The following is a 25902-nucleotide window of genomic DNA, read 5'->3' on the forward strand; positions in this document are numbered from 1 at the left end:
TATACAAAATAGATTTCACTCTGGTGGGTTGGAGGGTCCTTAAAAAAGTGAGAAAAGAGAATGATTTATTGACAAGGCTGAATCACTTGGGGTCAACTGGATAAATCATCTTAACATTCTAGTGCCACACTGAAGTAGGAGGCAAGCCCTAATAAGAGTATGGGGTTACTGAAGACTGAAGCCTGTGTTAATCCTTTCACCACCAAGACATTCCCATTCACCACGAAAAATTCCTGGAAACCAAGGGCTTCACCCCACTCTCTGGATGTTCTCATCCATTTCCATGGCTTCAACTTCTCATCTCTTTTTGCTAATGGCTTCCCAGTTTATATGACTAGGCCAGGCCTCTCTCTTGATCTCCACCCAAATAACCAAAACTCTAAAGTTGCACTGTACAATACTACAGTCACTAGGGACATTATTCAACTTTATATTTATTCAACTTTATATTTAAATTAAAATGAAAAATTCAGGCCCTCAGCTGCACTATCATATTGGTACAGAACATTTCAATCATTGCAGAATGTTCTGTTGGACAGCCTTGCTCTAAAGCAAATCTTCAGCTGGTTGGTCTACGAGAATCTAAAATTCAGTATATCTAAAATGAAACTCATGTTCCCTCCAAGCCTCCTCTAATTCCCACTCTCTGACTCTCATTTCCAGTCAGTCACCAAACACGGTCATTACTTCTGTTCAGGATATCATTTCTTCCTTACATTCCTACAACAGCCTCTTAACTGGTCTTCCTTCTAGCTTGCTCTTCCTAATCCATCTCCATACTGTGACTCCCATAAAGTGATCTTTCCAAAAGGCAAACAGGCTTTTATTACAACTTAGCTTATGGCTTGTCCTTGGATTAAACCCAAACTCCCTGGGCTGACTCCTAAGGCTCCTCATAATTAGGCCCCTCTGCCAACCTTTTCGGCCTCACCTCTTACCACTCTACCGCATGCTCTACACTCTAACCAAACTAAACCACTCTGAATTCCCTATATGTGCCATTTGCTCTCATGCTCAGCAGTTTGCTCATATTTTTCTTTCTGCCAGAAACAACTTTCCCATTCACCACCGAACTCATATTCTTCCTGTTAGATGTCGGCTTAGCTGCCATTTTCTTCAAAAAGCTTCCCTGACTTTTAAGACTCTTCATCGCCATAGGTACTTCTCTAGAACAGTCCTTGAATACTGCAGCCATCCAACCAACGTTCCCGGTTTGAGTCTTCCTCTACGAGAATGCATTCTATTCAGGTTAAACTTTCTCAAGCCTAATACCCATCAGACTACTCCCTGTGCTCAAAAAATATTCAACAGACCTATTCTTACCTAAGAGAAAGATTCCGCCGTCCTTAGCCTGGCATTCTTCTTAGTTGTTTCTAAGAGGCTGACCATGGCTCTTCCCTTTTCCTTCCCTCTCCTAGCACAACCCCGGTCATGTCTACTCAAATCCTATTAAAGTAAATAGCCTTTAAGGTTCAACTCAACACATACCTCCTCCCCGAAGCCTGCCTTTACCATTCTAGGTCAAGGATCTCTGCTGCCTAACGAACTCCAGAGATCTTTTGTTTTTCATTAATTTACCAATTAATCATAAAGTTCCTTATACAGTTATCCTTTCATGTATATCTTTTCTCCTCAACTCAGTGATATATTTCTAGAGGGAAGAGAACTTCAGATGGCTCTATCAACCTTTACTTCTTTCCTTCCTCACATATCCAGATTTCTCAAAGTTTCTACCCACTGCCTCACCAAACTTTCTCTTACTACCCTGCCATTGGCATCTATTCCACAAAAATGAATCTCTTAAATTTCGCCCTGACTTCCTTGTTGTTCAAATACTTTTCTTTGTTCCCATTCTCCTTCACTTTCTCTCTTGCTTTAAACTACTCATCATGAGCCCTGACTTCTGCTTTCAATTGGGAAAGGCTGTTTATGACAAGACTAGAAAGAGATGTGAACATGTTTATAGGCTACTGGAAAAGAGCCAGTAAAGAAAGACTTAAAATCAAGGAAAGAGAGGATGGAATTAAGAGCATAAATAGAAGGATGACTCTAAAAAGAGGACTCTATACCTAAGAGTGGTAGGAAGGAGGGAAAAATGAGTATGAACAAAGAATAATTGGTGGGAGGAGAGGAAGGCTTGTGTAAGATCATTTGCCACCATCTTACCTGTTGGTATCTCTGGCAACATCTTCATAGACACTCTGCACCCCAATCTCTAGCCTTGTACAGCCATAGGTTAACATGTCACTTAAATGCCGCTTCATGCAATAATCAGGTCTGGTCTCAATAGTAATTCCGATGCACTTTGTGAGGCTCCTCTCAGAATACCTGTAGAGCAAATATAAAAGTGAACAACCTGCCACAATTTTAGCACATTTGCTCTCATTTAAAGGACTGTCTTCTTTTGGTCTTCGCAGTATGAGTGGTTAATAGCATAGGCTCTAGAGCCAGACTGAGTTCAAATCCTGACTCTGCTACTTCCTCACTATGCAAACAGGAACGCTATTAACCTCTCTGTACTTCAGTTTTATTATCTGCAAAATGAGGATAACAGTGCCTATGCCTCATAAGACTGACATGACCAAACTAGCATTCAGTAATGTTATTATATCATTATTATTCTCCTGCAGTATGCTGCAACCATAATCTCTTTGAAAGCAGTAATTTCAACTGTAAAAATCCTATTTTTCAGTTCCTAGCAATGATTTTTCATATAAGTGAAAACCATCTGCATTATTAATTTCCAACTCTATATTTTTGTCATGTTAAATAAATAAAAAAATGAGAGGAGGGTATGTAAAATGATCTCAGGAATAACTTGGACAAAATGTCCTCTACATGCAATAAAGGTCTTTCTTCCAAGACTATTAATCTTAGCAATGATTTACAAAATTAGGAATCTTTTTTTCTCTTTCAATAAAAATCAGTATCAGAGTAGTGAGTACCATTTTAGATTCAAACTGTTTGAGTTAATGGCCTTAATGCTGGCCAAAAACCCAGAGAAGTAAAAATTATTGCTAAGGGGGCTGCTGTTAGTTTCTGTGAGGGGACAGAAACTAACACTGACAGAGGCCACTGGGGCCAAGCACTGTGCTGTACATCCCATACATGCTGAATGCTCCTAGCAGCTCTACAAAGTCTATCTTAAAAACTCCATTTTACAGATGAAGGAACTTAAGTTCAAAGGGATCGAATACTTTGTCCAAGGGTACACAGCTCAGAAAATCCAAGTCAGGATATGAAGTTGGGTCCATTTGGCTTCAAATCCTTGCTCTATATTTCATTTTATCATACTTAGGTAATTCAGCATTAGACATGAGATTTCTTTCCTTTTCAACTTCTTTAATGTCCTAAAGCCCAATAATTCTTCATGGTCCTCCATCCTGACAGGAAGCTCCTGGCGGGCAAGGGCTCAAAAACACTTAGAGGTTAACTGCTTAGGGGCTTTAACACTAACAGCTCTCCTTTAGTATAAAAAATACAATATGAAGAATGAATAAATGAATTATGCACAACTGAGGACACAAGAGGTCTCTCTTCACTTCCGTAGCAGCCTCTAGACAATTCTACTGTTTCCTCTTGCAAACAGTCAACCCTAGAAGGTGCCCAGCACTAGGCCAGGTATTCTATAGGGCATAAATATACAACAGTTCTTGTCCCAGAGATGCTGAACAATCTAGGTGCAAGGATAAGACACACAGACAAAACCAAGAATCACTTAAGAACAAAGAGCTAGATAAAAACGGATATAGATTATTTCTTGGGAAGCACACTTCTATTTCTGAAATAAAGTAACCTATAAAATGATATCTATTATTACTTACTTTCTCCTTGCACTAAGGGTCTGAACCAGGGGGACACAGAAGGAAGAGAGCACGCCAAGTGTTAAAACACTTTTCATTACTATCAATGTAATGCAGTCTTCTTTTAAAACTTCTGTCATTAATGCAGCTGGATGTGCCTTAGTCTAGCACTGCATGAAATCTCGCTGGAGCTCTAGGCCCAAATTCCTGAAAGGCTATGTAAAGTTTCCTACATGGACATCCCTCTAACTCAAGCTCAATCTGCTCAAACTAAATTGCAAAGTATATAATAATGGTACGTAGATGCAATATTAATTTTCATTAGCCACAATGTACAAACTCTTCTGTATCTGCAGTCCCCAAATAAGTAAGTAGATTTTACAAACTTCTTTGGTCGGCCAAAGATTTGTTTGAAATGCTAAATAACATTGGGGTTACTGGTGTAATTCCTCAGTGGTACCACCACAGAACACATTTTTTTCTAAACTACTATCTGGAAAATACCTCAATAAAATTTAATATTCTGTATAATGCTGTGGTCATGATAATCTAGACTTAAAAATGATTGAGCTGGATGTTTGGTGTGTTTGAGGACTTAAAAATTACTAACTCCCGCTTTTTTGAGATAGTGGTCAAGTTTGCTTCCTGGATATTGGTAGTTATGCCAAGAAGGTCTATAAAACAATAGGATTCTGCCCAAAACAAGCCAAGGATACAGAGAGAAACAGAATTTTCATTTATAAATGAGTCCTACCTATGAAAAACTAACTTGGTGTCATTGTAAAAAAGTTTTGTCAGAAAGGACTGCTAGATAAAAAATAACCTGTGAACACATTTCAAGGTAAAAATTCTCATTCCAATAGAAATCTTCAAATCATAGAATGTCAGGGAAAGAAGTAATTTTAAAGATAATCTAGCCCTACCTCCCCATTTTTACAGATGAGGAAACTAAAGCACAGAACAAATAAGTGGCTTAAACCTGGTCAAGATTATGATAATAACAGAAGTCTGGAACCTAAGTCTCCTGATTCTTAATGCAGTTCTTTCTGCTGCATTCATTTAACAACATGTACTAAATATCTTCTACGCTTAAGGCACTGTACTAGACATAAGGGATCCTCTCTCTTAAGAAGACATTCTCTATTAAAGAATGTAAAAAAATGCATTATACAAAATTAGACAATAACAGTATTCACAGAAACTATTATTCTTGGCTACTGAAAACCAAAGTAACAAGGTGATTAAACTGGTATATGAAAACCCAATTGTATCAATAATTATAGTAAATGTTAACAGGCAATTAAAAGGCTGACATTGTGAAAATGGATGAAGACAAAACAAAATAAAAACAAAACAAGACCCAACTATTGTAGATTGCTGTCTACAAGAAACCCGCTATCAATATAGAGACACATATGGGTGGAAAGTAAATGGATGGAAAAAGACAACACATAGGGAGAACTGTAAGTACGTGAAGGCTGTAATGGTTAAATTATCAAATAGAAGAAACTTTAATACCAGGGATAAAGGACATTTCATAATGATAAAAAGCTCATACATCAGAAAAACATAGCAATCATAAGTGTATAAGTACCTAATAACAAATCTTCAAAATAAATGAATAATATAAACTGAAGAAGAAATAGATAATACTTCAACTACAGTCACATATTTCGTATCCCTCTCTTAGCAACTGATAGAACTAGACAGGAAAAAATAAAAAGCCCAAAGACAATCTGAACAATACTATCTATCACCTTGATTTAATTTATATTTATAGAACATTGCATCCAATAACTGCAGAATACATTCTTGCAAATACACTTCATATGTTTACCAAGAGAGACCATATAGGCCAGACCATAAAATAAGTCTTAATAAAAACTGAAATCATACAGAATAGACTCTCTGACCAAAATGGAATTAAGTTTGAAATCGATAAGATATCAAGAAAAACTCCACGAATTTGGGAATTAAACAACCCATTTCTATACATTCTGTGTGCGAAAATATAAAGAATTTTAGGAAATATTTTGAATTGAATAATAATTACAACATATTAAAACATGTGAGATTCAACTAAAGCAGTGCTTAGAGGAAAACTTAAAACTTTAAAATATTATGAACAATTTAACACCAAAAAGTTTGACAACTTAGATGAAATAAATTCCTTGAAAAATGTAACTTACCAAAATGGACACAGATGAAACAGAAAATCTGAATATCCCTATATCTATTAGAAGAATTGAATTAATCTAAAACCTTCTCATAAAGTAAACTCTAGCTGTGGATAGTTTTACTGGTGAGTTCTAGCAGACATTCATGAGAGAAGTAACATTCATCTTATATGAAGTCTTTCATAAAATAGAACACTTCTCAACTTGTTTTATGGGGCCGGCATAACATTAATACCAAAACCTGACAAAGAAATTACAAACAAGGAAATTACAGACCACCATCCCTCATGAACATAGACACAAAATGCTTTACGAGGTATTAGCAAGTTGAACCCAGTGATCTATAAAAAGGATGAAACACTATAACCAAATAGCGTTTATCCTAGGAATTCAAGGTTAATTTAACATTAAAAAAAAATCAACCAAAGTAATCTACATTATCGGAATAAAGGAGGGAAATCATGTGACTATGTGAATAGATGCAGAGAAATCATGTGACCATTTAAATGGATGCAATGAAATCATTAGACAACTGAGTTAATGATAAAACTTCTCAGAAAACTTCTTCAATCTAATGAAGTTATCTATGAAAAACCCACATTGCATTTATTAAAATATTAACTTTTTTCCCTGTATTATTGGTAAGACGAGGACTACTTACTTCTATTTAACATTGTATTATGTTCTAGTCATTGCAATAAGGCAAGAAAAAGAACAGTGGACAAATCTAAAAGGAAAAATTAATACACCCTATTTGCAGATTACATAATTGTTTATGAAGAAAATCCTAGCAGATTTACAAAAACCAACTTTTAGAACTAAGTAGTCACTTTAATAAGGTCGTATATAAAAATCAACTGTATACCTATATATAGTTGGTCCTCCGTATCCTCAGGTTCCACGTCCACAGAGTCAACTTTAGATGGAAAATATTTGGAAAAAAAAAAAGTTACACTGATGCTGACACATACTATGTAGTTAGGCCTGTGATGATTGCTGATTGTATCTGTACTGAACACGTACAGACTTTTTTCTTGTCATCATTCCCTAAGCAATACAGTATAACAACTATTTATATAGCACTTACACTATATTAGCTGTTATAAGTATATGGGAAAGATGATTTAAAGTATTTGAGAAAAGTGTGTGTACGTTATATGCAAATACTATGCCATTTTATTATAAGGGACTTGACTGTCCATGGATTTTGGTATCTGCGCAGGGGGTGAGGGGTGTGGTGGTCCTGGAACCAATCCCCTGTGGGTACCAAGGAATGAATGTACTAGCTGCAAACAATTTGAAAACAAAATTTAAAAAAATTTTCATTTACCATAGCATCGACAAACAAAAATATTTTGGAATAAATTTAACAAAAGTCTTATAAAATCTCTACACTGACGATTGCTAAGAGAAATGAAAATAAACCCAAGTAAATGAGAACACAGACTATGTTCATGGATGACTCAAAATTGTCAATTTTCTCCAAATTGTTCTATACTTTTAACACGATCCCAATCTCATCACACTTTTTAACAAAGATTGACAAGCTAATTCTATACTTTATAGAGAAACACAAAAGACCTAGCATATCCAAAGCAATCTTGAAAAAGGATGACAAAGTTAGATTTATAATATTTGATTTTAAGATACACTACAAAGCTACAGTAATCAAGACAGGGTGGTACTGTCATAAGGATTGAAAAACAGATCAACAAAACAGAAGAGCCCAGTTGTAGTCAATAGATTTTTTGATGAAGGTGCCAATACAATCGAAACGGGAAAGGAAGTTTTTAAACAAATGATGTTGAAGCAATTAGATATCTATATGAGAAAAAAGAAACATTGACTCTTACCTCACGCTACACATAAAAATTAATTCAAGATGAATTATAAACCTAAGTACGAAAGCAAAATATAAATACTAAAACTACAACTAGAAGAAAACACAGGAGAATATCTTCTGTGCTTTGGGAGTAGGTCAAAGTTTATTAGAAACAATACACAAAGCAATAACTATGAAAGAAAAAAATTGCTAAATCGGACTTCCATCAAAATAAACTTCTGTTCAAAGATTATCATTTACATAATGAACAGTCAAGCCACAGACTGTGTTTTTTCATACTTGCGAAATGCAGCTCTTACACAGGATGAGTATCCAGGATATTTATAACAGCTCAATTTAAAAAATGGGCAAAACGGCCACTTCACAAAATATATACAGAAAGCATAAGCAAATGAAGTGCTCAACATCATTGATCATCAAGAAAATGCAAATTAAAACCACAATCAGACACCACTGCACACCCACTAGTGTGGCTAAAAGTAAAGACTGACAACACCACATGTTGGGTGGAATAACCAAATGTTCATGCATTACTGGAAGGAGTACAAATGGCACAACCACTTTGGAAAAATGTCTGTTTCTTATAAAACTAAACATATGATGCAGCAATTCCACTTCTAGATATTACCAGAGAGAAATACATATATTCTCCAGCAGACTTGTACAGTATGTTTATTAAAGTTTTATTCATAATAGCCACAAACTGCAAACAGCCAAGGTATCCATCAACGGAATGGATAAACAAACTGCTCTATGTATACAATGGAATACGACTCAGCACTCAAAGATGACAACTACTAAAGTATCCAACGTGGATGAATTCCAAAATATTATGCTCAGTGAAAGAAGCCTTGCACAAGAGAGTACAGGCATTCTTCGTTTCATTGCACTTCACTATATCGTACTTTGCAGATATTTTCTACAAATTGAAGGTTTGTGGCAACTCTGCTTCAAGTATGTCTATCAGCATCATATTTCCAACAGGCTCAGATGATGGTTAGAATTTTTTCACAATATTTTTAAATTAAGGTATGTACATTATTTTTTAGACATAATGCTATTATTGCTCACTTAATAGACTACGGTATAAACAAAACTTTTATAATGCACTGGGAAACCAAAAAATTCATGTGACTCCCTTGTGATATTCAATTTATTGTGGTGGTTGAAACTGAACCCCCAATATCTCTAAGGTATGACTGTATATGCTACGTGGTTCCATTTATATAAAGTTCTACAACAGGCAAAACTAATTTACAGAAGGGAAAAAATGAGAACAATTGCTGCCTCTGGGAAGTGCGGGTGAGATTCTACTGGGACCCAAGGAAACTGTATGATGGTAATTGTCTTTATCTTAAAAGGGTTTTATTGCACCAGTCTTGCATTTGTTGGAACTCATCAAATGGTATATTTACGATCTGTGCATTTCACTGCATGCATACGGACTTCAAAAAAAAAAAAAACACCAGAGATTGATTTCAAAACAAAACAAACAAACAAAAAAAAAAACAAAGAGGGAATGAGGGATGGATAGAGGAGTGGATAGTTGAATAAATATGTGATAAAGCAAATATTATAGAACACAGGTATGTGGTGTTCACTGGAAAATTCTTTCAGTTTTTGTTTGAAATAAAATGTAACTAAAACAACTAATACCTCATTTTAAGATGACTAAGATTATGCCAATGTTAAGGATCCTGGTCACTATCTATGAAAATCTGGTTGACCAAGGGAGGAAAGTAAAAGTGGTCAATATATAAAGTAAGGGGTGGGGGAGTATTAGAGCCAAAGCCCAGATATGCAGGAGGTTCTGAAGGCTGCCAGAATAAGGTCCAGGACAGCAAGGCAGGAGACAGTCACTGTCAAGCCTTCTTAGGCTGCTTTTGCTTTCTTTATAACTCTGCAAAAGTCTATGAAATTGTCTTCTGGGTTTGGTATGCAGTATTACCTAGCACTCTAGCTTTTCTAAGACATGTAAGAATATAGCTGGAGAATTCAAAGTCATTGATTGGGGTCTGGGGAGAGAAGAAGGAATGGAAATGAATTTAAAATTCCACAGGGAGAAGGTATGACTCACCCATTTCTTGATAGGTAACTACCCTTTTAAATTGCATCTTATAAAAACAGCCAAGGAGCATTAAAGACAGAATGTAAAACTGCTTCTGGACAGGACTGATTAAAAAGGAATAAAATTATTTTAAAAGGTTGTTCTGAGTTACCTGACAACATTTGCATTCTAGTGAATGTGTGACTCAGATCCCACTGCTGGTCTTTTTTATCTCTAGAGCTATGATTTTTAGAGGATGATAGTCACCAGTAATTGTTGCTCTCTGGAGACAATTGAAGCGTCTCAGTCTAGCTGATAGAAATCAGTGATTATTGTTTTGCTTGATTTAATGAGCCTTGACAGAAACCATACCTGCTTTGTCCTTGAGCCACCTATTCACTCAGCTTTCCAATTTTTCTATCTGCAAGGATATAACATACTTTTTCTTACTAATTTACCGTGCATAATAATCAGGTTCACCTTTTTAGGGCTTTTACTTACCCTAACTTTTAATCTTTTAAGTAAGAAGGAAAACTTTAATCAGGTTAGATACATGATTAACAAAATAGGGAAACACCAGTGAACCTTAATTTGAACAAAGACTTTTAACCTTAAACACTGTTGATTCATCTGTCACAATATATAATTTTTAACCTAATTTAAAACTAATCTTTTAAATAAAAACCTCTGTTAAACTAATGAAAGGCAGCATTACATCTGTGTAGTTATTTAGCAAACAAAAATAATTAATATCAACTAATAGTAAAAGAAATATGAAATTCATCACTTTCTTATACATAAACTGGTTTTCATGAAAACCAGTTTTCATGAAAACCCTCTGTGCAAGATACAAGAGAACATAGAACAAGGTAAGTATATTATCCAAAAATTTTGAAGAAAACACCTTATGTCAAAAACACAGAACCTCTGGGCTGCCCTATTTCACAAAGATGTTAACTTTTGAAAATTGTTTTCTATATCTCTAGTTCTATAACACAAACCAGACTATTATTTCTTCAAATTATATGACATTTCCCCAAAAAACAAATACCAACTCTATAATAGGGAGTTGGTAGTAAAAACGTTACCTCAGCAAAGCAAACAAGATGCCAAAAAACAGCTTTTTTCAAATTACCTCATAAAAGCATAGAAACCAGGAGAAAAGGGAACATGTCAAGTGTGGCTTGGCAAGGTTCAGTGTAACATTTACAGATGGTTTTATGGCTCCCAGATTGTACTTTTTTTTTTTTTTACTTTCCCAAGAGCCATTTATGAGATTTGCTGCAATGAAGACTCAACTCATAATAAAGTTTTCATCTGAAAGTAGTTTGTTGCCCTCTTGAGGTAAATTCAAGAACAGAAAGAAAACAATGCAGGCTTTGCCTACTAGCCCATTACAGGAAGAAGCTTTCTTCTCCAGAGGGTTTTTCTACAAACATATCGTGATCTGAAGCTAACTAGTTGTAATATAAAACTCCATTTCCACCCCAACGACAGACAACTTACAAACAGCACTAGGTATGAGAACATTTCTGCAAAAATAAAGCTAAAACTTAACCAAAATAAAGCAAATATTCTAAAGTTCTTAAAGTTTCAGTTGATGAAAATGTCAAACTAGCTGCATCCTAAAAATTCATTATGTAGTTGTAATTCATTATAAGAGCCTAGCTCTTATGACTCAGGGGACCCAAACTGTAGACTGTGAAAAACTTTGTGGCAAATTTTTATGGGGGTTGGGGCTGGGGCAGGGCAAGTCCAAGTTATTTTTATAGTTCAATTCCACTTAATATGCAAGGTCTGCAACACAAGAATTGCTTCACTGAGAAAAGAGTACATAAGCGTGGGAAGAAAAATATAATGGTCTTGATTATCCGGTAGATAGATTAATCTGTAAATAAATAGGAATTCTCAGAGTAGAATGAATTTTAGTCAGTAACCCTCTGAAGTTGTTACCATTCCAATGTCATGGAGCTTTGAACTAATTAAAGTTGTTTTTCCTCAAATTGTATTTTATTCTCAGCTATCATCTGATTCTCAGTATTATTAAGAAGAATGAGTTGGAGTGTATCATGACTCCTCTAAAATTTGAAAGACTTCAGCACTAAGCATGACTCATATTCAAGAATGATTAAGGTTTTGTATGAGCAATAAAAATATAGTCACCATCTCATCCTGTAGGAGGAAGAGATCACACTGGCCTGCTATTACTAAAAGTTTAGATTCATGGACAAAGAATTAACTTGTCACATTCTCTAGAGGCAATCAACCAACCTCCCAGTGCTGAACTCTTTACATAGACCCCTTGAGCTACCCTTCATATTTATTTAAACTTATGAAAAAAACCTCTTTTTTTTTTTCTTCCACTTTTACAAGCCCAAGGGAAAGTAAAGAAGGGGATGGGGAAGAATAGAGGGCACAAAAAGATGTCCTTAGTCCCAATTCCAAGAGGCAGCCCTTCCTATGTCATTAGCTCTCAATATCTGACCTACACATGGATCATTCAAAATTCGCACATTTACTTATTACTGTATGTCAAGAACTGTTTTAATCACTGGGTAATGAAAACCACCCTTAGATTTGTTCGAAATTTGGTCCTACTTATCACAAAAAACTAAGAAGGGCACTATTTCAACAACCTTGTAGCTATGTGATCCTCTTTTCTTGATATAAAAGCCAGAAAAAAAGCCTAAAGGCAGTAGCGAAAGAAGTACAAGAAAAAAAAACCATATTTCTTCCAATGTTTTAAAGCTCTAATGTTGTACACACATGCGTGCTTGCACATACACCGACACACTCAACATTTTTACACCTAGCACAGTTTCTTGCATTATAGCAAAGTGCAGGCTCTGAGAGCAAAGCTAGCTGGGTCTCACAGCCCCACTCCACCAACACCTACTTGTGTAACTTTGGGCAAGTTGCTTAACCTCTCTGAGCCTTAGTTTCCTCACCTGTAAAACAGGGATAATTTAAATAATTAACTCAAAGATTTGTTGCATTAAGTGAATACCTATCACAAGGCCCATAACACTGTATACAGAGTAAATGTAAACAGCCTCCTTTACCCCCATTTCCCATGTCTCTTCCTCTTCAGCTCTAACACCTATGATGGCCATTGTTCTACTACCTTTTCTACACCATTTATACATATATGTGTATGTATCAAATATGATGGCCTCACACTGCAAGAGCTGCTCTTTAAAAGCTGCTTTTTCACACAGTATGCTGTGGAGATCTGAAATTCTCCCATTTGTATGGCTATAAATATCATCTATGAGTTAGATAATCCCTAATTTTGTATTATAGCCCAGACATCTCTTGTATGTATCATAGGCACTCCAAACTTAACACATCTAAAGAACTCTTGATTTTCTCCCACGAATCTGTTCTCTTCTCTCTTTTCCAAGTTAGTATATGGCACTACCCATCAACCATTTTTCCAATCTAAACCTGGGTGTCTTCCTTGATTCCTTCCTCTTTTACCCACCAAATCTTGTCAGTCGCAACAACAAAACACAGCTCTGATCCATTCTCTCTTCTCCATCATAACTGCCACCACCCTCTATTCATCTGAGCCAGGATGGATACAAGATTTCTCTTTGTCCCCCTCTAATCCTTTAGCCAGACAGTAGCTGGAATGACCTTCTTATCAACCTGAATATATCACTCCCCTGCTTACAACTATTCATCTTCTTCTTACTGCATTCAAATAAAATTTTAATTTCTCAAGGTACATAATCTGGCCCATACCTAATTGTTCAAGCTTACCTCATGACATTTTATTTACTGGAATTTAGACACCTTGGTCTCCCCTCTATTCCTAGAGCACCCCAAGTTCTTCCCCATTTCATTGCCTTTGTCTTTTTTTTCCTGTTCTTGGTCTGAGTTGACTCTTCTTACACTTCAGGTCTCAACTTAAACAGCACCGCTTCATCTGGAGCATAATCCTACATATTCTCTATCACAGTACCTGTCTAACCCCATCACAGCACTTGTTATTTTCTGAACTAATAGAGTGTAAGCACCATGAGGGCAAGGATGACATGTCTTGTTAGTCTTGTTAACTGTGTTGTTCCCAGTACTTAAGACAGTGAATAGTAGTACCTAGTGGGCCCTAAATGAACGACGAGTAAATAAGAGAGAATAATACACAGTAACTAACCAGGTGTTCCTGAAACTTTTGAAAATAAAAACTGTTTTAAGACTTTCACTTCTTAAATCATTGAACTATATACTAAACCTTAGGATTCTTCTTGCTAAAAATTGATATGAAGTATCTAAAGAATGCATTATTCTCTATCAACTATAATTTGGAATGATCCCATTATAAACACAAATTAGTAGTTACTAAATAGTACTTATTAATAAACTAAGTTATGAAATAATAATTGTTTTGTTGATTTTATAGCAGCTAAATGTTTCAGATAAAGAGTAGCCCCAGTGCTCTTTTTGGGTGGGCTGAAAACTCAACTAGCCCAGTCAAAACTACTGCAGTTTAGACCAGCCTAAGGCTGAAAAGGTCTTCACTCTTTCTCTGAGAATACCAGTGTCAACAAATTATACTCATTTTTTCTTTAAAAAAAGTATTGTTTCCATGAAAATAATCCTTTCCTACAAAACAGAACTATAAGAACTAGGAATCTATGATATGACAGGTGTTAACTTACTTTGGCAATCATGTCACGATATATGTAGGTCGAATCAAGCTGTATGCCCTGAACACACACAGTGCTCTACGTCAACGTATCTCAGTAAAACTGGGAAAAAAATGTATTTAACCTTACAACCGATTAAAAATATGCAAAATTTAAAAATAATGAAATCCCCTCTCACCATTCCCCCTCCAAAAAAGAATTGGGAATATAGATATAGAGCAGAATCCTAGAAAGAATTCTCATAGGCTGCTGATAGGAGGATAAACTGACAACCACTTTAGAAAATATGATAAAATAAGGATTTCTTACTTGACTGCCTCATAAATATTGTTGGAGGTATGTCCTGACAAGGCATCATGTAAATTTCGAATAAAATAATCTCTGTATTCTTCTGGAAGGGCCATAAATGTTCCACCCATCACAATAAACTCCACTTTATCCACACTGTGACCAAGTTGTTTCAACTGAAAGACATAAATTCATCGGCATTAGAAAGACAGTCAACTATTGTAAGAGGGTATTGCAAATTTCTAATTTTATTTTGCAGTGTTTTCGCCAGTATAGTTTAAAAATGAAAAGCAATTAAACATACTTAGCAAATTCTGTGGATTAAATAGACTCCAGTGTCCAAAAGAAAAAATTATAGCTCAAATAAGGAGTAAGAGTTAAAAAATAAACAAGAAGCTTGATGATGTTTATACCTACAAAGTGGAAATTTAAAAACACAGAATATAAACTTGCAAGCAGTAAAGGCAAATATGATATAATACAATATATAATATAATAACCAACTACTTAGCAATCACGTATTTTATGCCAGACTTTGTGGTAAGCCTTGGGGACAAAGATGATGATTATATGCAACATAACTGGGACTTGATGCAAATGAAAGAAAAAAACACCAGATTAGAAACAAAAGTTAGGAAAGCAGTTTTAAATTAAAACTTTAAAGTTTTAAATCAATTGTCAAGATTCAGGGTACAGGTAACACCTCAAGCCTGCTTTCCAGGGGAAAAAAAGGAAAATAGAAATTTTATGAATAAAACATGAAATATGATGTCTCCAACTATGAGGATGCAATGCCACAGATCTTTGATTTTGTCAACTATAATAAGCTAAGATTCTAATTTTTAAAAACAGATATTTAAATTTCTTGCCATATCTTAGGCTTGAGAAAAACTGGGTCAAGTAGCTACCAATTTATGAACTCAAATTAATATGTCATGTAAAAGATGTGTACACTTAATATGGAAAAAAAGGTACCTTTTAAAATATCTCTTTCTGAAAACGGCAAATAATTTATACATACCTACATGTATGTATACATTTTCTATATACATATGCATAAATACATGGAAATGCATACGTATGTAAAAACATGCAGCTGCATGTACATGTGTATGAGTGTGTGTGTGTATCTCAACACTGAAAGAATACTCTATATCTCTGGTTTACAAGGGATACACAACAAATTCATCTTGGTAGCTTTTTCGAAATAGCTTGGCAGGACCCTAAACCATACTTAATTAGAATCTCCAGAGGTAAATATCTGGCCTTTGTTTTAGAAAAGTTATTCAGGTGATTCTTGAATTAGGAAAAAAGATTAAAAAATCACTGCTCTATGGTAGTTTCTAAATCTTCTAAAATCCATGCTCTTATTTGGTAAACATAAATATTTCACACTATGTTAAAACATTTTAAATGAATTAAATATAAATATGGCTAAAAAAGGGAAGCAATGGTTCAGTTTAGAACACACTTTTCCAAGCTAGTAGGCTCCCCCGAGTAGGCTCCTCTCCTATAGCTGACAATACCGATCTAATATGCTCAGGTGACAGTGAAGTGAAAATCAGAACTAGCTGGTATTCACTAATAGATAAACACAGTACTTTCCACTTGAGATTCTGTAGTTGCCCTACAAAATCTAGACATTACTGTAAAAACTATAGACAGTACTCACATTTTTAAAAAATTGGACAAGTTTAAAATTGCAAAACTGTAAAAAAATCTGTATTAATATTCAGATTTCTTGAACAGAGCAAGGCCATTTACATAGCACTTGCTTTTAAACAATTACATTAAGGTATAATTTACATACAATAAAATCCATTAATTTTAAATGTAAAGTGGATGAATTTGGATAAATGTGTAGAGTTGTATAATCATAACCACAATACAGAGCAATTCCACAATTCCCAAGAGTACCTCATACCCTTTTTCAGTCAATTCCCTATTCCCACTGTAGCAAACCACTCACGATACTTCTTGTCTGGCTTATGGAAGCTAAAATTCAATCCATTCACCTATGGTCTAAGAACTTCCATACATGTACATTTTGTAAAATTCATACCATAAATGATTTTCTACAAAGTGAAAGAAATTTACAGAATATAAAACCTTTAAAGAAACAGTCCCTAAAGAAAGTATTTTTGACTTTGCTAGGTACTGGAAAATAGTCTCCTTTCCTCAGATGGATATTAAAAACTTACAAAGGAGAAAAACAATCTTAGTTCTTATTTTAGGTTCAACTCAAATCAAGCAATAATACCTTCTAAGTATAAAAATCTAATTTAATTTAAAAATGCTTTTTAAAAATTTACCTGTTCGATTCGATGTCTTGTCTGTAGATAAGGGTCATATCTAGCACGAATCGCTCGCATGGAGGTTGGCTAATAAAAGAAAAATATCCTGTTACGCCCACATTAAATTAAAAATAAAAAGTAGTTTCAAAAGGGTTGTATTAAAAATCAAATTCTCTTATGTTCCTTTCCTCATTTCTCAGGCTTGTCAGGTTCGAAATATCCTGAATAGCATCTGGTTAGTCTCCATCCCACTGTCTTAAGTGGCATCTTCTTGAATTATATTTATCTTTGTGAAAACACTTATGGAAACAACACAAATTGTAAGACTACTCAGACACAGACGTGCACGTAGAGTTATTTGATAAAATAACCTTTAAACAAAGTTATGAAATACAAGTTTGTAATAGCTTAACAAAAAGCTTTGTCTTTATACGATGGAATATTCTACAGCCATGAAACAATGTACTGATATATGTTCTCTAAAATATATTGTTAAATGAAAAAGGCAAGGTGCAAGATTTTGATACGCTACCTTATGTGTAAAAAAGTAAGATAAATAATATGTGCTTATATATCCATATATCTCAGAAGGATGAGCAGAAAAGAGATAATAACTGTCTGTTGAGGGGTGAGGGAAACAAACAGAAAGGGGTGGTCAGGGGACAGGAATGACAAGGAAACTTTTCAATGAATAATTCTCCTTTTCTATTTTTAAAAATTTGACTTATAGTACAATTCATTGCCCTTAAATTATGCCTCACTAAAATTGATTTTTAAAAATAAAAATTAAATTGGGATAAAATAAAAAATAAAAATATGAACTATGAAAACAGGTGAAAAATACCATAGATAATAAGAAAAAGTCAAATAGTTGGTTGCTGACCTCCAAAGAGGCTGACTGCTTCAAAAGCCTGCTCATTGGTCTCCTGCTTTCGCTGACCCCTATGCTAATCCTTTCCTCCTAACAAATGATCTTTTAAAAACCTATATTGGTTTGTATCATTTCCCAGTTTTAAATTTTAATGGCTTCTAATGACACCAGTAATAAAATCCAAACTCCGTGCTCTGGCTTACAAACCCCTGCGACATCTGTTCCTCCAATTTCATTCTTCCCCTTACCCACCATGCTCCAGAACACCTCACCATCATTCCTGCCTCTTCTCCCTGCTAGGGATGCTCTTTCCTGATATTCTTGAAAGACTCCTTGTCATTCTGGTCTCATTTTAAATATTACCTCTTCAGAGAATCCTTTCCTAACCACCATAGCTAAAGTATCCATCCAACTATTACATCTTACTTGATGTATTTCCCAGCCTAGCATTTACTGGTACCTCATATTTTTTTCTCTTGTTTGGTTCTTTATTATTTATCTCCCATTATTCGAATGTAAATTCTACAAGACCAGGGACCTTGCCCAGCTTTCACTGTTACACAGGCAGTACAAGGTAGTGGTGAGGAGCACAGAATTCAAAACCTGGCTCTGTCACTTATTAGAGGTAAGTCTCCGGACTAGCTGTACAGGACTTCTAGACCTCTGTTTCCTTATCTATAAAACTGAGATAATAGTGTCTACCTTTAAAATGCTGCAGTAAGATTCAAAGTTGTAGGGCACTTAGAATAGTGTCTGACAGATATTAATAAGTGCTCTCATAAGTATTTCTCCAGTGAGTACGACAATATTTGTAGACACTCAGCAAATATTTAGTGAATGAACAACTTTTGTAATCAGGAAAAAAATAAAAATTTTAAGAAAGCCAGTAAGCGTAAAAGTACACTAAAGGTAAAGTATGATGGAACACTTCCTAAGAACAACCTCCCATTACTTTACCTCATATCCAGTATAAGACTGGGTCGAATATTCAAAATCTGAATCAGGTCCACCAGGGCAGTATCTGTTAACAAAAAAATGAAGACGAGAGATACAAAACTTAGTTCAACAGTCAGTTCAAGTATTTGCAGTCTCCATAAAATCCTAATACCAAACAAGCTTCATTTTCAAATCCTAACAGAAGAGTCTATCTTTGCACTATCTGCAAATATCTTTTCTACTAACAAGTAAAAAAGATAAATAAAAGAACATTATCGTCATTTTCAGAATATTACAGTCACTATTATTTTAGAGGTTTAAGTTTTTAGGAGCAAATAACAGAACCTAAGTTTGGATTGATACAGTGCTCTCCTGGTAATTATACTTAAGAAAACCTTTCATCCGTTTAATTTTCATATCCGGAATCATGCATGTTCTCCTAATTTTTCCGATTATCTAAATTTAAGAAGTTTAAAGCTTATTTTTAAGGATAACTTTTTATTTTGATACTTTTCTGATCCAAATTCATTTCAAATTTCTTGATATTTGGAATTTAAGCAGCTCATATTTTCATTTATCAAGTTAACAGAATAGCTACTGATTTTTCTATACCTATGTATTTTTTTATTGTATACTGCAACATATTAAAATCTTTATATGTTTCATTTTTAAAGTATTGAAATATCCTTTTGATGGTTGCTTGTTTCAAAGAACTTATGAATCTATTAAATCAAAGTTTTAAATATTACCAGCATGCACTGAATAAGGCTCTAGGGGACTTACTATTACTAGTTCATTTAAAACACACACACGACTTATCAAAAATCAAACTTACACACATATATTTCCTGTAAAACTGATATGTGGACATCTGTGGGGTTTGCACATCACAGCCACAACAGCAATCTATAAAAGATTAATAAAAAAGGTATTATGAAATAACAGAAAATCCTGCAGAGTTGTTATCTCTCAGAAGGAAGGAGAGGAATGCAATCAGAGTGGCATGCAAGGGCCTTCAGTGGTATTAGTAATGCTGTATTTAAGCTGAGCAGTGGGTACGAGGGTGATTTTTTTCAACGTTAATAAATCTTTAAAATGTACATACACATACTAGTTTGTATATTTGACAATAAATTAAGTACAAAAGAAATTAATTTTTAAAGTTAGTGATTCTTGTAATTTGTTTTACTAAAATAACCTAAAAGAAAATAATTACTTTATGTAATTCTATAAAATTATATCTAAACCTAACTCTTGTAACTCAAACTCCTCATGGACAAACTAGATCTCAATATTTAGAACAGAGACTATTAAATTAGGAACTAGACTTCAGAGTGTGTGCAAAATATTTTCAGAGGACTCTGTTAGAGCCCAAGTGGGATGAGGAGAGTAGTTGCTTGAGAAAGGAAGGAATGGCAGAAATAGATGATTGGTTACACATAGGGGTGCTTGGTCAAATAAACGCACATGTTAAGGTGAATGAATGCAAGCCAGGTTTCTTACTGTCAGAGAAGGAAGTGATAAATATGAAAAGGGAGAGAATTAGAATGAACTCTGTGAGTTGGATGGAATTGAAAGTATCATTGTGAACTCATAGTTTTCTATACCTCTAGACTGATATACAAAAAAATACATATGCAAATGTGTTATGTATATCTGTGAATGTATGTATGTATATATACATCTATATTTCCTACCTGAGAAGATCTGGGAGCGGCAACACCCTAATAGCAGTGAGCACATCTAGCACTCAGATCTTAAGGGTCTCTAAATAGCCTCCTCTACTAAAAGAAACCAGGACTCCTTGGAGAAATGGCTGATTCTAGTGCTGAGGCAGAGAAAGTACATGATGGGCCTAGAACATTTTATTATGACAAAGCTAGTAATCTCTCAAAGAATGATAAGGACATTTAAAAAAGACACAGAAACCAGTTTGAAAGGGTTTCCACTGGTCAAATCTGGGCTAATTTATGCATCGAAATAATGATTATAACCCAAATAAGAAACAATTAATCCCTACATACAAATAAGTAAACTGGAAATCTGATAAGAAACAGGATATTTACAGTTTCAAAGCACTTCATCACACAAAAATTCTTGATTACAAAGTGGAAAAGAATAACTCCAGAGGAGAAGCTTAGTAGACATCAACTTGATCAAAAATGAATGACATCAATGACAAGACAAATTGAAATTATGTACCACCTGTTGGGATACAATAAGAACACTATCATTTCGGTAATGTTCCTGCCAAAGATGCATAACCTGAATCTACTTATGAGGAAATATCTGATTAAGCCAAATTGAGGGACAGGTTACAAAACAACTTGGCTGAAATCCTCAAAAGGGTTCAGGTAATGAAGTCAAGGAAATACAGAATTGTCCAGATGAAGAGACATAACAATTAAATACTATACGTGATTCTGAACTAGGTCCTGTGGGTCATTACTGAAACAACTGGGGAAATGAATGAGGTCTGAGTATTAGATAATAGTCGTGTTTCACTATTATCTAATTTACACTATTAGATAATAGTGTAAATTCCTGACTTTGATGGTTTATTATTATAAGCGATATAAGTAAAAGTCCTTGCTTGTCGGAAATACACACTAAAATATTTGAAGCCATCGGCTTCACAACTTATGCTCCAATGGTTCATGGGGAAAATCTTTGTACTGACCTAATAACTTTTCTGTAAGTTTGTGATTATTTTTCATAATAAAAATTATTAAAATTTAAGTTAAATCATTAAATAATAATTTAGAGAAACTCCAAATACGTTTACAGATCTGAATTAAAAACAATTATTTTCAAACAAACGCTTTTATTTAAAATGAGACATTTAAGGAGTTTTCTACAACTAGGTACAAACAAACCAAAAACCTTAATTACAAAGCAGAAGAGACCAGGACTGGTGATACACGGTAAGTTTGGGTGTTTACTTAGCCATGAATATAGTATGATCCAGGTGATACAGCCACCAAACAAATCAACACAAGCTACAATTACTAGAATTGTAATAGCTCCATCCAAATAACAGACTGAACTTCTTAGATTACATCAGGAAGAGAGAATTCAATTCTGGGTATGCTGTTTTAAGAGGGTCCTCTCTCTCTCTCTCATACTTTTTATCCTAGAGCCCCTACTCTAAATCAGGCTCTTAACGTCTCATAACTAGGGCAAACCAAGAGGACCCTAACTGGTCTTTTTGTCTCCAAGCTACCCTATATCTTGAATCCAAAGTAATTTTTTGATAATCTATTTTGTTCCTATCACTCCCTTTCCCAAAAATCTTTGTTTCCTATTGTCCAGTTTCTTTGTGAGATATTTAATATCTTTTACAAGCTAATCCCAAACTAACTCTCAGCCTGATGTCCTGAGGCTTTCCCAAATGAATTATCGATTTCAGTCAGTTTGACGTAGTTTGTTTCCTGCACACGCCACACTCTTTTATCATCCCCATCTCTGCGCCTGTTACCCATGCTCCCATTAACTATTCGAGCCTGCCTTTCTCTGCCTATATGAGCACCGTTTACAGGTCAAGCAAGCGCCACACTTTCTACTGCGCCTTCCCTATCCCCTTTCACTGTATGTCCCTGGACTCCCATAGTGCTCTCTATTGGGTCGATCGTTTTCACAATTACCATATACAGAATGACTTTGCACCGTTAACTACTTTTTAAAAATACCTTTATAAGTATCAATTATTTTGAAAGCTACTAGCTTAAGATGGCCGACAATATTTATCATATTGTGATAGTCACTCACCAAGCCTCAATCTATAAAGACACCAAAACATCATTAACTCTTAAGCACAATAATTTTTTCCCTATGTATGCCCTCCTAGCATTCTGCTCACATTTCTACTTCATTTCAGTACGTATCACAATATACAGATTAGTTTAATCCCCTACCTCCACTTCACTACCTGTGTGTTACACGGAGGCAGGGATTTCTGGCAGAACAGATACACAATCATTATTTCATGATTGGAATCACTTACCCCACTGGCAGTTCTGATGGGTTTTGCCTTTAACTTGGGGACCAAGACCTTTCGGTACTGAGGTGGGACTGCAGCAATGATATCCACCAGGCGAGGCTGTGCTGAAAGGCCATATTTGGCAGCTGTCCTGGTTTTCACCCTGAAAGTAAAGCATCTAGCATTATCAAGATCACAATATTTCAAGGTCGAGCTACCAAAAGGATGACCTATAAATAGTATCTCCAACTCCTGTCATTTCCCTATCCTTTTACCAGATGACAATAGTGGCTCTGACATCTGTGAATATCAGGGAACTAGAAGAACAAAATTCATGAATGAATGACTTCATCTTCCCATCTGGAGTACTAGAAAGAAAACGAGATGATTACAGGGAAGGGGCCCAGGAGAGTGACACAATGTAGGTCTTGTTCAAAGCAGTGCTCCAGCTTTAAAGGCTTCTACCCTTTTCTCAAGCTCAGCAATACCATAGTCAGAATCAGATTAATTCTGCCTTTGGGAACTGTTCAGTACACTGTAGGATGCTTAGCGGCCTCACTGGCCTCTACCAATTAGCACCCCTCTTCCTGTTGTGACAGCTAAAAATGCCCCAAGACATTGCCACATGTCTCCTGGGATGGAGGGGAAATCAGACCTGGCTGCAAACCACTGTCTTAGACCAAACATAAACAATTTAAAGGAAAGCTATGCAAAAGTATTCACAAACTTTTTCTAATACAAAATAGTGTATAAAGAACAGAATATAAAACATATGCTTTTAACAATTATAAAGCAACCACTTGTGTAACCACATTCCAAGAAACAGAATATAATCAGAACTTCAGAATATCCACCTGCCCTTTCCTTACTGTAACTGTACTCTAAACCCCAGAAGTAACCTTTATCCTAATTCCTTGCTTTTCTCTATAATCTGACCAGCTTTTCTTTTCCTGTTAGCCAACCCTAACAGTCACCTTAACTTCTCATTTTAATCCATCTAAATATATTTTATACAAATGTTAACTGAGTACCTGACATATACAAGAGGCTACCTAAGTATTTAGTATATTAAGAGGTATAAGGCATAGTTGTTTCATGCTATTTGTATGTTTGCAGATAGGCATACACAAAAATAAATATGTAAGTGATAAAAACGAGAGAAAAGACACACACAACAATGAACGTTTCCAAAGTTCAAGAGTGGAACTCAATGTATGCTGGGTAGATATTCATGGAAAATGGCACAGAAAAGAGTAGCCTTCAGACATGCAGTGAAAACATGGAGATGACAATGAGAGGAGATAGGCTGGCTTATGTGAAGATGCAAAAACAAAACACACATTTTAATATGAGTAGAACGACTTGACAGAAAGCAGATTTTCAATGAGAAGGTACAGAAGTTTAAAAAATTAGGAAAGTTAACTGGAGCCAGACCGAGAGGCCTTCCATAATGGGTTAAGGAATCTGCATTTAATAAGCAATGGGGACATGCTGAAGTTCCTGCACAGGGAAATGACATGATAAAAGATGAGACAAAAATTGACCCACTCAAAGAGTAAAACGGACCAAAAGCATAAACTATTGCAGTAGTTGAGACATAAGTTTTTAAGAGATGGACTAGGGAGTGGATGGAAGAGTAGTGGAAATGAAAGTGAGAGTTTTAAGGAAGATAACAAACTTCAGACGTTAATTAAACCCAAGGAGAAAGGTTCCACGATGATACTAGTTTCAAGCTTGGGTGTAGGTTAACACGATTTATCTCAAATAACAGAATAAGGTCTAAAAAAAGTCATGCATGTGGTGATTGGATCTTGGGGAGGGGAGAGAACCTTTTCATTACAGCAGATCTATATAGCGAATATGTAGTTAAAAATTTGGATGCAGAGATGAAAGACCACTCTTATTTGAGGATAAAGTCAAAGCTAAACATGATTGTGGAGAGAAATTAGATGAACATGTGAAGAAGGGGTTCTAAAGTAGAGAAGGGCTGGATCATATCAACGCCCCCAAAGGGAAGGTTTTCCTGGAAGACAATAGGGAAGGTTTTCCTCTCAGATAATAGGGAAGAGAAGAAGGATGTAAAGCGATATGGCACAGAAAGTAAGAACATATACTCTGGAGACAGGCAACCTAATTCTAAATTCCAGCTCTGTTCATCACTATTTACTCTTGGACAAATTATTTAACCTTTCTCTGTCTCAGATTATCTACCCATCAAGTGAGGGTTATATAAGTACCTACTTCTTACAGTGTTTGAAAGGATGAACTGAGCTAATACATACAATGCACTACTAACAGTGACTGGAATACAGCAAGTACCTAATGAATGTTAAAAGCTATTAGTATTATTAGGCGACGATTTTGCCATATATAGTGACGGGAAGGGCAGAAAGCTAAATTCTCAAGTAAAATAAAACATGAAATAGAAAACAAATAGTATTTGATAATTTCATAAGAGATTTAATACCTAAGAACGCAATTGTCTTTTTTACAGACCCACTTACTTATTTAGATCGATGTCTTTCCCCTGTTCATGGGCTTCAATTAGTTGTTTAATGACATCTCCTATGGTCAGCATCATTAGCTCAGCAGGGCTGAGATCTCCTGGAAACATAATATTCAATAATGTAAAAAAAATCATTATTGAGTACAGATTTTTAAATTTATTAGCAATGTTCCTTCCCAAATCATTCCAACTGTGCCAAATGAATAGCTCAAGTTCACAAGACATTAAACCTCTATTGTTTACAATTTGATATCTTCTATATCTTTAAAACAAACCTGGCTTTACCTATACATGGGAGGAGCTCACTTTAGAAGCACATACACCACGAGAATGATATATATAGAAAAGAGTAAAGATAAACACAAGGAGAAAGAACCTAATTGCACAGGAAAGGAGCAAAGTAGTTAAAATAGTTTGTCTTTATCTCCAGATTTGTAATTACACTTTGATGCATTATTTCATCTGCTACTTAGAACAAATGAGGAATAACTGTCCCATAAAAATGC

The 25902-nt window shown here is 35.1% G+C and overlaps 1 protein-coding gene across 1 annotated transcript in view; it reads right to left on the bottom strand.

The window, feature by feature from the left end:
* Positions 1-25517, bottom strand: part of ELP3 (elongator acetyltransferase complex subunit 3) — a 77720-nt gene extending 52203 nt beyond the window's left edge. The window contains exons 1-7 of the mRNA XM_011359340.2: positions 25395-25517; positions 22915-23053; positions 19747-19817; positions 18933-18996; positions 17123-17191; positions 14832-14986; positions 2167-2328 (exon numbers count right to left, since the gene is read on the bottom strand). Of these exons, the coding sequence (XP_011357642.2) occupies positions 2167-2328; positions 14832-14986; positions 17123-17191; positions 18933-18996; positions 19747-19817; positions 22915-23053; positions 25395-25504 (770 nt within the window). The 5' untranslated portion in view covers positions 25505-25517. The remainder of the gene's footprint in view (positions 1-2166; positions 2329-14831; positions 14987-17122; positions 17192-18932; positions 18997-19746; positions 19818-22914; positions 23054-25394) is intronic.
* Between the last annotated feature and the right edge of the window lie 385 nt (positions 25518-25902).

The sequence above is a fragment of the Pteropus vampyrus genome, unplaced genomic scaffold (genome assembly GCF_000151845.1).
Source record: "Pteropus vampyrus isolate Shadow unplaced genomic scaffold, Pvam_2.0 Scaffold47, whole genome shotgun sequence".
NCBI classification, from domain to species: Eukaryota; Metazoa; Chordata; class Mammalia; order Chiroptera; family Pteropodidae; genus Pteropus; species Pteropus vampyrus.